The sequence below is a fragment of the Ciconia boyciana genome, chromosome 17 (assembly GCF_034638445.1).
Source record: "Ciconia boyciana chromosome 17, ASM3463844v1, whole genome shotgun sequence".
NCBI classification, from domain to species: Eukaryota; Metazoa; Chordata; class Aves; order Ciconiiformes; family Ciconiidae; genus Ciconia; species Ciconia boyciana.
The window spans coordinates 10,351,796-10,367,808 of NC_132950.1; the positions used below are offsets into that span (position 1 = coordinate 10,351,796).

General features: G+C 40.3%; 1 protein-coding gene across 6 annotated transcripts in view; it reads left to right on the plus strand.

The window, feature by feature from the left end:
• Positions 1-1,472: 1,472 nt before the first annotated feature.
• The window catches only part of USP32 (ubiquitin specific peptidase 32), an 84,173-nt gene continuing 69,632 nt past the window's right edge, over positions 1,473-16,013 (plus strand). For all 6 annotated transcript variants that reach the window (XR_012045511.1, XM_072882182.1, XM_072882187.1 and 3 more), the window contains exon 1: positions 1,473-1,701. Coding sequence is in view for 5 of the 6 variants with exons in the window: in XM_072882182.1 (XP_072738283.1) it covers positions 1,644-1,701 (58 nt within the window). In the remaining variant the exon portion in view is untranslated. The remainder of the gene's footprint in view (positions 1,702-16,013) is intronic.

Genomic DNA, 16,013 nt, shown 5'->3' on the forward strand with positions numbered 1-16,013 from the left:
TTTAAAGATAAGTATGTAAGTGGCTGGTGGGTGAAGTATGTTCCCAACAATTTAATTTATATTTTTAAAAAGCACTTAAGCTCCCTCCCTCACCCCCATAGTCTATATTCCAGAGAGGCAAAAGGTCCTTTGTGGCAGATTTCATGCTTGAGTGTAATAATTACATTCTTTGTCACAAATCTAAGATAATAAACAATTCAGATGGTGGCAGAGAAGAAAGTTACGAAGCTTAATTAACTTGTAGTGTCTTTGCACTTTAGTAGTGTTGCATGAGGAGAAATTTGGCCTTCAAGCTAGCTTCTCTGTAAGCTGCATTCCTGCCTTTGCATATCAGATATGAAATTTGTTTGGAATGTTTGCTATAAAAATACCTACGCGTTAACTTACATCAATGAGAAAGCAGCTTCGGCTTGACCTTTCTCCAGCTCTGATGTGGTAGGATCATTCAGTACGGAAACCATAACTTAGGGAATGACTTGCAACTGGTGTTTTCACAGGCTTTGTTTCTGTGCAGGAACAATCCTTGGAACAAGCTGCCCTTGGAAATCAATGTTTTCTTTCAAACTCCCGATTTTCTGCTCGGGAGTGACCCAGGGTATGTTACGAGGCTTAATGTTGTAACAAAGCCATTTGGGAAATCCTCCCATTCTGTATAAGCATTGGACTGAATACTAAAAGCAAACATGCTGAAGAACAGCAAAGGACAGAGGTATTTTTGATTCTTTTACAATTCAGTCCGTGTTTCTGTTTCAGACATTGAAAAGACATTTTAATGGAACAGGAACTTCCTCCTGTCACCCCATGCTTGCAGTGCTTCTCCTCTGAGGGCTTTCTGAGGAGAGCCGCGGTCCCTTGTGAGGTATGAGGGGGGCTGAAGGGCCGAGGCACAGGGTGCAGACCCAGAGCCACGACCCTCGCACTGTCGGGGCGGGGGGGGAGGCCGTTTTGCCCGGGGCTCCGTGACACCTCTCTCTCGGCGCATGCCAAATTTTGAACCGTGTGTGCGGGGGAAGAGCTCTTCCTCACAGGCCCTTCCCCTCTGTACCCCGTGCGGCACGGCTGGGCGGGTAACGGCCCTGAGGCAGGGCCCGAGACGCCGGCCCCGCTGCGCAGCCCCAGCCGGCCTCTTCCGCTATGCCGAGGGAAGGACCCCGGTTTGCCCGGGCCAGCGGTGGGCGCGGGGGCAGCAGGCCCTGTCGGCGCCGCTCCCCGGCCGCCCCCGTCCCCGGCAGCAGCTGAGGGGACGCGGCCGCCCCGCGCCGGCGCCTCCGGCGGGCAGCGAGGGGGAGGGGGCTGTTGCCGCGTCACGTGACGCGGGGCGCTCCGCTGTGGCGGCAGGGGAGCGAGGGAGGCGCGCGCGCGACGACCGTTAGGAGGCGCCAAGGGAGGGGGGGGGGGGAAGCGGGCGGCGGTGCCGGACCATAACAGCCCTCCCCGTCACGTGACGCGGCGGGCGGGCTCCTCACGTGACCCGCTATGGAGGCGGCGGCGGGGAGGGCGCGCGGCCGCCTCCTCCCCCCGGCCGCCCCGGCCCGCCCCGCCCCCCCCCGCTCGCGCCCTGTGCTCCGGAGTCGCTAGCGGCGCAGCCCGGGCTCCGCGGCGCCGAGGCGGCCGGCGGGGGAGGCCATGGACTGAGGGGCATCATGGGCGCCAAGGAGTCCCGCATCGGCTTCCTCAGCTACGACGAGGCCCTGCGAAGGGGTGAGGGCGGAGGGGAGGAGGGGGGGGGCGCGGAGCGAGCCGCGGGGGGGCGGGGAGGGGGCGCGGCGGGCCTGCGGGGCGGGCGAGGGCGGCGGGAGGGGGCCCCGCTCTGCCCCTGTCAGCGTGCGGCGCGGCGAGGCGGTGTCTGGTGGCTCCTCGCACCACCATGACAGATCCCGGCGCGGAGGCACTTGCGCCGTTCCTCTCCCTCAGGCTCCTTCCCCGCCCCCTTCCTCTCCCCCCCACCCCCCATTTTATTTATTTATTTATCTCCCCTGTCTTAATAACGGGGCCTGGGCAGCAGCCGCGGGCAGGATCTCCTCGCCTAGCCGCCTGCACGCCTTGGCAGCAGTCGCCGGTGCCGTCCCGCTCCCGCCGCTCGGCGGGCAGGCAGGCGGGGAGCAGAGGCAGCCGGCGGGCGCTGATGCCGCCAGACCCTCCCGCTGTCTCGCAGCCCTCGGCCTTGCTTTTGCCTGTCGCTTGCCGGCTCTCCTGGCTAGCCTGGAAAACGGCATGGGGGGGAAATCCTGCCACCCCGATGTGGCAGGACTAGCCGTGCTGCTCTTCTCACCGCCGCCTGTCAGCTCACGGCTGGCTCATACCTGCTGGCTCCTCGTGTTTACTTGCTGCTGTCCGTGATAGGGAGCACGCATTTGCATCTCTAGGTTGAAAGATGGATGTAGCTTTTATGGTTTATTATATATGTTGTTGTTCTAGTCCGTTTCTAGATTCCTCCTGGAGAATTTAAAGAGGAAGGGAAAACATAAACAAGCTAAATGCCGAACACTTGCAGCTGCAGGGCTCCAAGGCGACAGGCAAGCTACACCCTGTCAGCTGTCTTGCTCTAGAACTGATATCCAAGTCCAAGGACAAAGAGGGACAGTAATTTTCAACAGTCAGTGGTTTGCAGGGAGGATAGTTTTTTGTAATTGTTGGTTTGTTGTGGATTCATGTGAGGTAGTACAGTTAAAGCAGTTCACCTGTTTGATATTTAAAGCACTGATAAAATTCATAAGCTCAAGCCAATACATGGCTGCCCATTTTATTTCTGCTTACATCTGAGAAGCATGTAATGATTGATAAGAGAAAATTAGGAGGAAACGTTGAGTGTTAATTGAAGGAGAAACAAATTAACGTGAAATAGGATTTTTATTAAATATTCTATTTTTTTTTTATGGTGGAGCCTCTGAGGTATGCCATGTCAAATAGGAAATGGAGCAACATACTGTTAAGCAGAAGAAACAAATATGTGATTCAAACTCACTTTCGTTACAGATTTTAAACATAACAGCCTTGAAGAATTTCACTTACAGTGAAAGTATAGGAAGTCTTTAAAAGCATCGGTGTATGTATTTTTAGAGGAGCTGGAGTCATAAATGTAGCTTGGTAGAGGTGTGAAGTTGAATGTAACAGGAAACGTTTTAAATAAGCTCTTTGGTGGAAAATACATTCATTTGGTCAAGATGTATATTCCAAAGTTCATAAATAAGAAAAACCAAATGTTCTGAATTTTAAAGCTAGATTTAAACTCATATACTGCTTCCAAATCTAGGAAGTTGATCTGGATGTTTCATAATCAAAAGTTTACTTGACATAAAAATAAGATTGATTTTTATTTTTTAAGAAGTTATTTAAAATTATTTCTTGCATAGTGAATGTAATATTTTTCTTTGATGTTATTCTATCCGTATGAGGCATTTAATACTGTTTTTCTGTAGGAGAACAGAAAGGTTGTTTTAGGCTCTCTAATATAAATTGGTGTTTTGCTAAATAACTATGTTGTTTACTTAACCAGTGAATCATTGTATGTATAAAACAGGCTAGTTATCAAAACATTATTTGTTAGGCCATTCTTACTTGCACAGAACCATGCTGGTACTTGTGGCATTTCTGTGGACACAAACAGTGATAATGGATAAACATAAGCATTAAAAAAAGCGCCAAATATATTTATGTCCAATTAGATCTATCTTCTCTAACATTGTGTCCTGGTTGTTAAATGCCGAGAAAGTTTTATATTAGGTGATACTGTACAAATTCTTCAACTGTGAATTCTGCATATGTAATCAATAGTGGTTAACTATACTTGTAGACGTAGTAATCATTCAGAATGTTGTGATCGTATTTTTGAGACACTAGTTTTAATTTCAGTTGTTCAGAATATCTGGAAAAATGCAATAAGTGCTGGTGATTCTGTAAGCTTCAGAAAATAAGGCTGACTTTTAAGTTGTGAATGGCTGCAATTTTATTTGTTGCAATTCCATTTGGGGAAAGGTTGTGAAGGTGAGGAGAGTTTTTGTGGTTAAACACTCACAATATAAATAATTGTAGCTAAAATGCAACTTCTATGCAAGGAGATGAAAATGTGAGAGCAGTGTTAATGGCCTTTTTCACCCTTGAGCATAAGATAGTACTCCAAATTTTTTTTTTTTTCCTGCTCATTGGCACAGACAGCCGACTGCACTGTGGATGACGTGGCTATGTGGATGGGCGTGATGAAGTTGACTTGCGTCCACCAGTACAGGTCACACTGAGTCTTGTTAGGCTCCCTTTTTCCCTCATGCCCTGTAAAATCTGTGTCCGGTTGTATAGTTTGAGAGTGAAAAGTAAGGGATGCTGTTTTAGACATGTCTTGTTATGAATATTGCCAAATTGTGGTCATCTTATTTCCTGACCCTGTAGACCTCCTTCTGAGGATGACTTCTTTGTAAGGAGGTGAAATTCATGGACAGGTCATTATAGGTGAAGTAAAAGAAGTGCTTAATTCCAAACTCTGCGTAATATTATTAGTTATTTTATGAAACTAAGTTTGTGATGGCATAAACTGGTAATGTGGCTCTTGGGTTTGTTGCTTTTTTTTCTTAGCCCTGATCTCCAACAGCCATTTTCTTCCTAGGGCAGTGCCACAAGCCAGGGAGACTTCCCTAGCTTAGTCCCTTTTGGGTTTGGTGCCTGTTCCAACATGTACCTCTGATTTCTGACTCCTCTACTACCATTCTGTTCATCAGGTTGTCTGGCTGCTCACTCTGACAGTTGCCCAGTGTTAGGCCTTGCCTTATGCCAAGGAGGTAGTGCTCTAAAGTCTGCTTTATCTTTTACTTGTTCTGCTGGCAGCTTTGACACTCGATTCCTTAAAGGGCTGTCTTTGGGCCGATAAAACTTTATAAAAGGAAGAACTTTCTATTACTATTCTGTTAGCTCCAGGATGGCAGCTCCTGCACTATGCTGTGTCAGGTATAGAATATCTTAATAAGCATTCCCCAGGAAAGAGATGGCTACATGGTATTGATGGCCCGTTTATTTCAGATCCCTAAGGACTGTATTTTCCAGTGACTGTTAATGTATTCTGCTTAAGTAACTTTCAGAATATAATCACAGACTGAGTGTAAATTTATGAAGGTACTTGAAAATTATAAGGTTATAGAATCTGTAGTCAAAGTTTCTGTGAATGCTACTTGGAGTGGGACATGCTAACTCAGGCCATTTTCAGCTTATGTATGCTAAATATGCAGTCAGGTAACCACTTAAAGAAAAGAAATGTCAGTGAATAATCATGGATCTGTCAAATTTGTGCCAGAGAGGAAGGCGGGGTTTTCTTTCTGCTTAAAGTAAGTAAAATTTTTGTTGCATGTATGCTGGGATGGAAGACGGGGGAGCTGCCACAACGTCAGTGTGGTCAGTGAGTATACCGTTTGGAGAGATCAGTGGCTGCTGATAGATCCGTTTCACTGTGTTTTGTTTTGTGCACAATGATCTCTGAGAATAAGAGCAGAAAGAAAGAACAAAAATAGCGCCATCTTTCAAAAACGTCCATGGAATTAAAACGCCAGCTAATATTGAGGCAAAACTTGCAGGTGTATCAATTTCACAGGATTTGCCTCTGGAGAGGTCATGAAATAGTAGTTTTTGAAGACAGTGTTCTTTCCGGTTTGTGTAACTCAAAGATGCTACCAATTGCAGAACAAGCAGCCAGTCAAAGCAATGAAAACCCGCTTTAATCCACAAAAACGTTAATTAGTATGGTTTCCAATAATGACTAATGTTATGTGATGGGCAAAGGATAAATCTTGCTAATGACCTTTTGTGTCTTGATTGAATTTGAAAAGTAGCTACATTTGTTTTATTTAAATCAAGGCATATATATCTGGTGTCTGATCACTAACATCCTCAAGCATACAGATGTAATAAATCTGACAAAAAGATGATGGAAAACTTGCACAAATATATAATCATCTATCTGAGGTGGTCTTGATCTCAACCTGGTGACAAAATCCATGGACTCAGCCCTTGAGCCCATAGAAGACTGCTTTTTATTACTCCAGACTATGAAATTAACTTTTTAAATCCCAGATGCATTTTTAGGGAAAATTATCAGGGAACCATTTTAGTGGTTTATTCTCTTCTTTCTATATCCCACTAAGGCAATCGTTCTACTTTCTTTTCTCTCATATCTGAAAAACAGCGCTTGAACACCATAGGTAGGTGAACATTCTTCAGGATATGTTGTTTTCTAGGAGTATAAACCCGTGTCCTGTTTAAGGAGCTTTGAGTTTTCAGATGTACGTCATGAAAATGCCTAGATCTCTCTCAGTCTTCTTTTTTTTTTTTAAGCTATCAGAATGAATAGGATCCACTGTTGAGACAGTCTAGATTATACAGCGAGACTTGTTATGTCAGCCAGTATTTGATGGCTTTAGGGCTCTGTCATATGAGTAAAGCAGGTTTGAATGCATAGCTTCACACTTCCTGTTTATAAATCTGTAGAGCTGCAAGTAGCTGCTCAAATTCACGGAGCAGTAATTATTTCACAACTTTGGCATTCAGTTCTGATGCTTGTTTTGGGAGGATACCTCAGTAGTCTCTGCTGAACGTGTACTACGATGCACAAATGACTTGGGGAATTCTACTTAAACTTCCATGGACTGATGAAAAGAGGCTACTGTTAGAAGAGGTTATTTATCTGTAATTCTTCATCTGCTAAGTTGCAGTGACCACTTTCTCTTCTTTTACTTCAGGTTCCAAGTTTAGAGAAGTGTACTCAGTGGTTTTCAACCTCTTCTTACTTAGAACTGCCCAAGTTATTTCCTATTGGAAATGAGGAACATTTGTATAGTGAACTTAAGTCAACTAACAGTAAGTTTCCTTTCCTGAGATGCCTTTTGTGGTCTTTAGAAGTTCTTTACGAAATACCAGTTGAAAACTTACAAATGAGAGGAAAATGTTGTCTTCTGTTTAGGCTTCTGTGAGTGCCATGGTTCTGAGGGAGCTGATCGCATACCTTTTAGTAGGTTTTTAGTAATTCTTAGGCGGTTCCCAAGTCCAGCTGTACCAAGCGTGGCAGTAACTTGGTAAGTGCTCAAATGTTGGATATGCACACAGTGATGTAAGTCTGATAAAAAGATTTAAGAATGTAGGCATTTCATAAACAAGAAACGTTGAACATCTTAAAGGAAAAAGCCCTCAAACCCTTGAAATGTGATTCAGTAAATGTTGGGAGTCCTCTGGTTTCTCACTTCAACAGGTGAGTCGTGTTTCTAAGTAATAGTACTCTCATAATATTAGATGCATTTTTGTCCTGTCAGCATGTTACTAGAGATTCAAATCAAAGCGGTCAGGAAAGCTACCAAATGAGCGTAAATAGATAATATAATTCCAGCCATGGTGGCTGGAAGTTAAAGGATGAGCTGAACAAATCCTCATTTTGAGTGTTAAACACCTTGATATAAGCTAAAAGTACACTATCAGGCTATTATATATGTAATATGTTTTCTTATATTTATGTAGATTAAAACTGAGTACTCAAAACATTTATTTGTTTTATAGATTATATGCTTATGTATCTCATAGCTCATATAACTGTTGCTTGTTCTGCTTTATTTCTTGTATTTTAATCAATGGAATCAGTTATTTTTACGGTCACCTCTTTCTAATCAGTTTCTAGTTTTTACTCCTGTAACAGCAGGCTTTTTTTTTTTTTTTTTTTTTTTTTAAAATATACACGCCCAGAGAAAGTTGTTGAACTTTCATCCTTAGAGATTTTCAAGACCTGCCTGGACAAAGCCCTCCGCAAACTGGTTTGAGTTCAGTGTTGACCCAGTTTCAAGCACAAGGTTGAAGTAGGTGACCTCCTGAGATTCTTTCCAACCTGATAGATTCTATGAAATATTTCTGTTAATCTTGAATTTTGTAAAGCCTTGTTTTTATGAAACATAACATCAGGGTCCTAAATCTACCTGACAGTGTCCTACAGAGGAAATAAAATATGACAAAAATAGAAACTAAGGAAGCTTTTCAGAATGATACGAAGCATCTCCAATGAAATGGGGGGGGGGGGGGGGGGAAGAGGGGGCTACTTGAGTCCTGTTGTACTTGACCTGTAACAATACCAAGCTTTCTGGCTGCTGGCACTATGGGAGAAATGAGTAAAACAACCCTCACTACCTTTCTTTTACTCAAAGGGAAGCCAGCTTACTGCCTCATTTCATAAGATAAGTAAGGCATTCAGCTCTTTAGTACTCAAAAAAATGAAATCACATTCAAAAAATGGGCCTGTGAAGGGATGACAAGCTTTGTGAGAATAAAAAAGAACATGGCATTAGCAAGCTATGTGATTAGGTGAGGCATCATGATATGTCTATTTAATTCTATAAATTAAGATTATTGTACAACTGCTGCTTTGTGATTATGATTTTTCCGTATTTGAGAAAAACAGATGTTACTCGTGTCTGTCATTTTAAAAATGCTAGAATATATCCTGAAAATTGAGTATATTTTTGGTTACGTTGTCAATTCATACATTTGTTCTAAATAATTTGGCATATGGGGAGTGCCAGGTAGGTCTAATGAGTTGCGTGTCTTTGAGCTCTTATCATGGCATCTGTATAACTTAGCTACTAATTATTTTTAAAATAATCCTGCTCTTTTTTGGTCCAAGAAGAAACTCAAAATACAATGAGCATACAGAAAAGAAATGGAGGGAGGGTAGAACAAGTGTTGCATTTTCAAATAGCAGAGTTGTTTCTGTCCACTGACTAAATTATTTCAAGGACTGTTGTAAACCATAGCTGCCCAGTTGGGGTTTTTAGGGCCTCCTGGGTTATTTAACAGTAGTCTATTAATTTTAAAGATTTGCTCATCAGGGAGCTGTGCGTCCACTTGAGTCTTAATGGGCCAGCTAGGTGCTATGTTCCTGCTTGGGCTGGGAGCTGCAGGGTTGTTTTACTGCTGTTGACTGGGTGACTGGGAGTGCACCAAGAAATGTTTGGTGTCTCACCGTGGAACCTTACAGAGTAAGGTACTTATGGACACCTATGAAGTGAAGTTGTGTTCTTAATGAGTAGAAGAAGCGTGAGGGTTTTTCTGCCTGTCCTTGACTGTTAAGTCTTTGCCTTTGTAACGTGTCATGTTTGCTATCCATTTTGCTACTGCATCCTAGGTAGCTAGCAGTACTAAACTAGTTGGTGGTAACTTACAGAATGATTTTGAAAAACATGCGGGCCTTAGTGTTCAGTGGAGGCTGCTCAGGAGCACACAGCATTTGATTTGAACTGCCCAAGCTGTCTTTAGGTGAGCTGCAGTTGGGTGTTGACTGCTAGCTGGGTTCTACAAGGAACATCCAATGAGGTGGAAAGTGTGCTGAAGGTATATATACAGGTCTTCAAGTTCTGCATACATGTTTTCAGAACTGCATTTTACAATCTAGTCTTTGGTATTGTTCATAATAAAACAGATGATATCCTAGTTTAAGTTTCTGTATAGGAAAGAAAGTTCTGGAGGTTAATTCTAAAGAAGACTTTCAATTTTTAAGTATTTTAAAAACAAGTTATTTCTTAATTTGTTATATTGCTTGAAGCAGTTGCTTTTTAAGTTATACTTGGTCTGAATTACTGTGAAAGTCCATGTGATATTTGCAGTATTGAAGAACTAGCAAAAGCATCTTTAACATTTAATTTTCATATGAAAAGGTTATTTACATAATGAGACAATGAAGCCTTTGGGCAAAGATGAATGTAGAAGAAAAATCCATTAATGTAGATTCTGCCTAAGAGTTTGAAAGGGTCTAATTCACAAAACTTTGAATACTATATTATTGCTAGCACTTACTGGAATTAAAATACCCTGCTTGCCTAAAGAGTGGCAAAATCCTAATGCACATTCTCTTTTGTGATTCCTTCAGGGACATCTTACTTTTGTTAGTGATGACTGTGTCTGTATAGCTTTAGTGTTTTCAGCTTAGCTGTGTAATAATACTTAGCATTTCTTTTCTACGTAATGAATTCTAACACCTCTGAGAAGTGGGTGTTTTATAAGCTTGTGTTTACAATTGAGCAGGGTTGGCGTAGTCCTTCTTATAGGTGGGGACACGTTTGGAAAGAATGCATCTCTTTTAACTGCAGTTTTATTAAACTGGCGTAAAAGCTCTTCTGGATTTCTGATTCTTAATGGGTATAAGCTGGGTCCAGATCTTGGTTTGAAAGAAAATGTGTCTGCATATAGTTTTTGTAGTGGTTCACCAAATCCGTTTAAAAACTGATGCAAGTTATAATCTACAACAGCATTTTTCTGTGTAGACCATTAAGTCATTCATCATAATGACCATAAAACAAATTCTTTCATTATTTTAGTGTAATACTGACATACGGCTGAGTTCTGGGAGATAGAGATGTATGTTTCTTGGTTAAATAATCTAATAGTTTTAACAAAATTACTTTCTTTTAAAAATATGCTAACATTTGCAACAAGGCCTTTATCTGGTTTTGAGGCAACACAGAATATGCCTGAGAAAGGTTTGGACAAATGATACTCAAGGCAGTTTGTAATGACCAGGGTTTAATTCCCATTGTATACATTACTTAATGTAAAAATGGCGAAAGCACTGAAATTGTTACTTATCTGAATCATTGCTTCTGCTAAAGTGATTAGCTATCACAGGTAGGGTGACTTGGCCTATCAAGTGACATGCCATGATCTCTCAGGTGTTTAAATCCTCCTCTCTCTTCTCCTTTTAGCCTATCACAACACATAACAAACCTCTCCTATCACATGAAATGTGCTGATGAGGCTAACAACTCATTGTGCTTACGACATGGTGTATTTGGGGCAAAATAACAATCTCTTTTCTGGAATGGTATTCATAAGCTGCATAGGTTAATGTGTTCACCAATGCATTAAGGTGGAACGCACTGCAAACCATCCAGAGTTTCTGGGACAAGGATGCCGTTGAAACTAATAGGACAGCCCCTTACTTGTAATGGGTAACTTTGGACAAACTGAGTAGATGGACAGAAGTATCATCTGGCTTTACACCTTGCCATACACTTCAATTTTGACTTTTAGAATGAGTTTAAACAGTGAGACATTCTGTACCTTAAAAAGGGATTTGACTTCTCTTCTGGTCAGGTTCTCTGCAGGTGCACATCATGAGCCGCAGAGAAAGGCAGTGTAGAGCTGGTCTGGAGTGAGACAGCCATATCAGTCATCAGAGTGCCATACATGCTTCTAACCATCAACTACAAAGGGAAAACGAAGCTATACTTTCCAGTGTCTTGTATAACATTTATTTTGATGATTTTTTTTTTTTAATGTCCAAATCCTTTGAAGCTGTTTCACTTAGTTTAGTCTCAATTGGACCAGAAGTTATGACAGGCAATGTCACCAGGCCAAAATAAGAGAGAATTGCATTCTGCATAAAAATGTCTTCTTCGTCCTTTAAAAATAAAACCTATTACAAGCCCTTTTGAATTCTTCTTCACAAGCTGTGTTTTTTATTCACATTATATCTGTCTTTTTGTTAGCTGGTCTTTCAGTTGTCATCCGCTCATACAATTTAATTTCATGTTAAGTATTTAATATCAAATGTATGCTTACATTTCTTTTGTGTTTTGAATTGATATTCCTTATCTTAATTTATAGTGATAATGGAAATGCTCAGGTTTTCTCCTGTGACAGACTGCTTTGGCAGCAAGTCATGAACTGAAATACTTTAACAGGTATATGCTACTGTCTCAGTGGAACTCCACAAATTATCATAAGACTGATTTAGTTGGATTTTTTGACAGTTGTTTTAAATGATCAAATTTACTGCATTAGTTTGGAAAACGGTTCTTTTAAAATTCTGAAACCTTGAATGAAAAAGAAGTGGAAGAAACTCAGAAACGTAAGCAGAACAGGAAGTGCCAGATTTAATAATTCTGGATATAGAGAAAAAGAACTGAAAGTTTTGGGGTAGTAATTATGAGAACTTCAGTTTTGCAGATTAAATTTATTCTAAAAATGAACTTGAATATGGCATCGTGAATCTATTTTGGGCTGAAGAAGCACTTCCTTTCAATCCATATTTCTAGTTGTTAGGTGTTATCCAGAAACAAAATCTTATTCTGCACTGGAAATTTCCTAGTCTTGTAAAAAAGTTTTTTACCACGTTTTCCCTAACAATGTGATACAGTTAAATCCTCGATTTTAGTTTAAAAATTAGAAAAGTGGATTTGCACTTTGCATAGCTGAAGCAGCATAGCTTTAAGAAAAATCATCAACAGCAGTTAGTGCAGTCAGTATAGCCTGCTCTGTATTCTGTGAGGATGTTAATGAAGGTTATCATCAGTGGAAAAGTAATATCACAACTTTTTGGTCGCTGCTTTCCAGTCTTGCAGCTAACAACATGATTTTTCTTTTCCTAAAGAATTATAATTGATCTTTTTGCCTCTAACAAATTCCTGACTTTTTTGTTACCTGCAATTTAGACTTGTCTTCTAATCACCTTGCTTAAAGAATAGTTGTGTAAATGTCTTGTGTGAACTAATGTTATTCCTTAAATAATGAGTAGATTGCGATGTAGATGGGGTTAAAGGAGGAAGGAACCGTAATATACACTAATTCTGATATAGAACACTGGCTAAATATCTGCAGAAGGCAGACTATTACAAGAATAGAGGTTAAAAAGCAGCATATAAAATAATTGATAAATATCTCTTCATATAAAACGTTCATAATTTATTATGTAAACGTACTCTTCTAATAGGGATGGTAGTGTCCTTGGGGATATCTTGCGAGTCTCTTCAGGGATTCAGGGAGAGATTCCAACTGCTCACGCTACGCAGAGCATTGTAGCTCTGTGGTGTTAAGTCATTCTAATACCTTTTCTGTTTCTGTACTTCTTTTCTGTGAAACAGTGGACAGTGTATTTATCTGAAACTCTGAAATTTGAGTCATCACATCAATCTAAACTGGTCAGTGACAGTAAAATTACTGGAATGTGGTTTCCTATACAGCTGTTACACAGTGTATCTAAATACACTGTTTCATTCTTCTGAATGTAGAACCTTAGGAATAGTATACATCTAATGATGATTATTTTTAGAGAGAAATTTTGTAATAGAGCACAGATATACTTAAAACTAGTACGGTGTCTTTCAGGATGGTTCTTCAAAATATTAGTCCTCGGGTGTTTATGGAGAATTCTCTTAACAGGAGATGCAGCAGTGGAGATTAAGTTTGGAAATAGTGATGCTAATTGTTTGCTATTGTCAAAAACCATCTCTGATTCAGTTCTTGGTGTTCTACCAAACATGTAGTAGGGTCCCAGAACTAACGACATGTTAGTTTTTGTTTTATTTCTTGACTCTTTAGGCTAGTGTCTCTATTTGTGATTCTGCTCTTATTTTTCAGCCATTCACAGATTGCATAGCAAAATTGTTATCATGTGTTTATAACAGTGTAACAGAAGACGTAAATTTGTGACCTGACACTAAAATAGTTCTCTTTGCATCTGAGTTTGAGATTATATTTTAGACAGATGTATCCCCAAGAGCTGAGAACAGGTAGGCTCAAAGTACAGAGCCTTTTATCGTCCATCAGCTGTATGTATACGTACATGGGTGTAATGTGTTTGTGCCAAAACACTTGACTTCTAAGTGAGTAGTATTTTTCTTCTAACTTTAGAAGTTAAGATGTAGGAGTGTATAAATATTGTCTGAATCTTTTATTATTCTTTACTTGTCATAGCATTTAAGTATTACGCTTAACTAGAGCTGGCTCTTTTAGCTGTCAGAGACCAACACTTGAGTAAATACTTGATCAAAGCTATACCAGCGATCGCAAATTAGAACTCCTTGCCTTTGGTCCTCACTAAAGGCTATAGGAAACGCTGCCTTCCTGTGTATAAGTTGCAGATTATGTTTAACTTTCAGGCTTAGACTATATTTTTTTAATTAAAGAACAATTCATAGTACAGCTACATTTAGTATCTTTGACACTGTTGGAAGAGAGGATATGAAATATTTGTTATATTACAATTTATTTTGTAGCAAGGTCCTTACATGCTGTTTGTATTTACATAGTTGGCATTTGCCTTTGCCTTTCATTTTAATAGGCTGTTTGTTTCTTGGAAATGAGTTATATAATGTAATTTTTTGTATCTTAGCAAGCATAAATGTCTAGATGATTTTCGTGGTGGTAATAAAGTGGAAGCAGCTTTTCTGAATTGTGACAGAAGCTGTTCTGCTCACCTATGACAATACAAACCTTCAGTATATTTGCCAGGAAAACCGATGAGGGGACAGCTCAGAAGAGCAGAGTATTGTTTCTAATCTAAATCGGACTAAATAACCATTCCAAATACTGAAAAGATTGAGAGCTAAAACCATCATCCTAGGAAGTTGTGTACAAACTACGTAAACTATGAAGAAGCATCAGAAGAAAATGGTAATGGAAAAGGAAAGAAAAATGATGAATGAAGAGGTTAGGAACTGGGCAATGAGTGATGGCTGTGCTCAGGTGAATATAGGCATCCCAGACGGGGTTGCTTACTTTTAGGGCTTCCCTAACTCCTGATTAATTTTTGTCTACGCTTCCATCTTCTGGAGGGGAGTTCAGGGTTCTTGCTGTTGCTGCAAGATGGCTTATGTTCTGTGTTTAAAACCACTTAAAATGTGTACCTCTGCCTCCTTTCCTTTTACTTTCCTGTACTGTTTCCATGCCTGGCTGTGCTGGTCAGCTAGTTGAGTGTGTTTTCTCTTCTCCAGGGTCAGCAATAATTTATTCAGACCATCTAGAGCAGTAACAGCACCTCATCTTGGAAGAGGCGATGAGTGCTCTGACAGGGGCCTGTGGCCAGGAAAGGGCATCCTGTGATTAATCAGGGCTGGAAATCACTTTGTTCAGTCACTGAGAATGAGTTTACCAGTTCTTGAATTGGTAACAGTAATTACTTGCGTCCCTAATATTGCAGCCTATTGCGCTTAAATTTGTGGTCGTATGTATGGTAAAAGTTATTTTAATGATCTGCAGAGGTTTCTGAATTTTCAGGTTCTGTCAGGTTTCTTCTGTCGCTTACAGGGTTGGACTGGTAAGCATATAAAACTAGGCTCCTTTAATTCCCGAGGATATAAAATATAGCCAATAAGGTTTAAGTGCTCAGATGGCAGGAGGATTATTTCAATGTTGGGGCTATTATGTAGCAATTCCTATCCACACTAGTCTTATGGGGAGGGTTGTCACAGAACCTGTACTGATTAGCTTTGCTTGAAGCAAACATAATCCAAATAGCAATGTGACAGTGTGTGCCCTGATGGAGATACTTTACAGATGGATAAAACAGGCTAATAATACTTAATGGCATTCTTTTTGAGGATGGTAACTGTGAGAAGTAAGCTCTTTGAAGATTAAAAGCGTCACATAAATGCTAAGTATTCATGTTACAGAAAATTGGCAAATCCTATTGTAATAACTAAATCTTCTTCTGCTCTCCGCACACAAGATGTTAAACCTTTGATATGCATTATGGTTAGAACCAAGAAAAGCTTTATCCCCGGGATGAGCCACTACTACCAAAACCCAAAGAATAGGTAGGAGGAAAAAAATACAAATGGATTGAATGATTTGATTAAAAAAAAAAAAAAATACCAAAACTGTGTTGCTTTTATCCTTAAATTCCTGTATTGGTAAATGTCGTGTTAAGATTGTTAAGTCTTTAGTGAGATGCACTGTGTAATTTAAATGGTGCCATTTTTGATACTCTGCTTATGAAAAATTCCTTAAGAGCTGATTAATTTTTTTGTTAGGGGAGGTAGGATTTTTTTTGTCTGTGTTTTCCCCCAAAACATTCTCAAGTGGATTCCTTTTTGGCAGAGACGGGTGGGTGTGGAGGTTATCTTTTTAGTCATAGCTGGTTCATTTATCTCAGTTGTAATTTGGGGTTGTTCCCAAACATGCTTTATGTTTACTTGCACATTTTACCTCTTTGAAGCTTTTTAGTAATTGCTTTGGTTCTTGACAACTTCATAACTGCAGCCATTAAGTCACAATAAAGACTAATG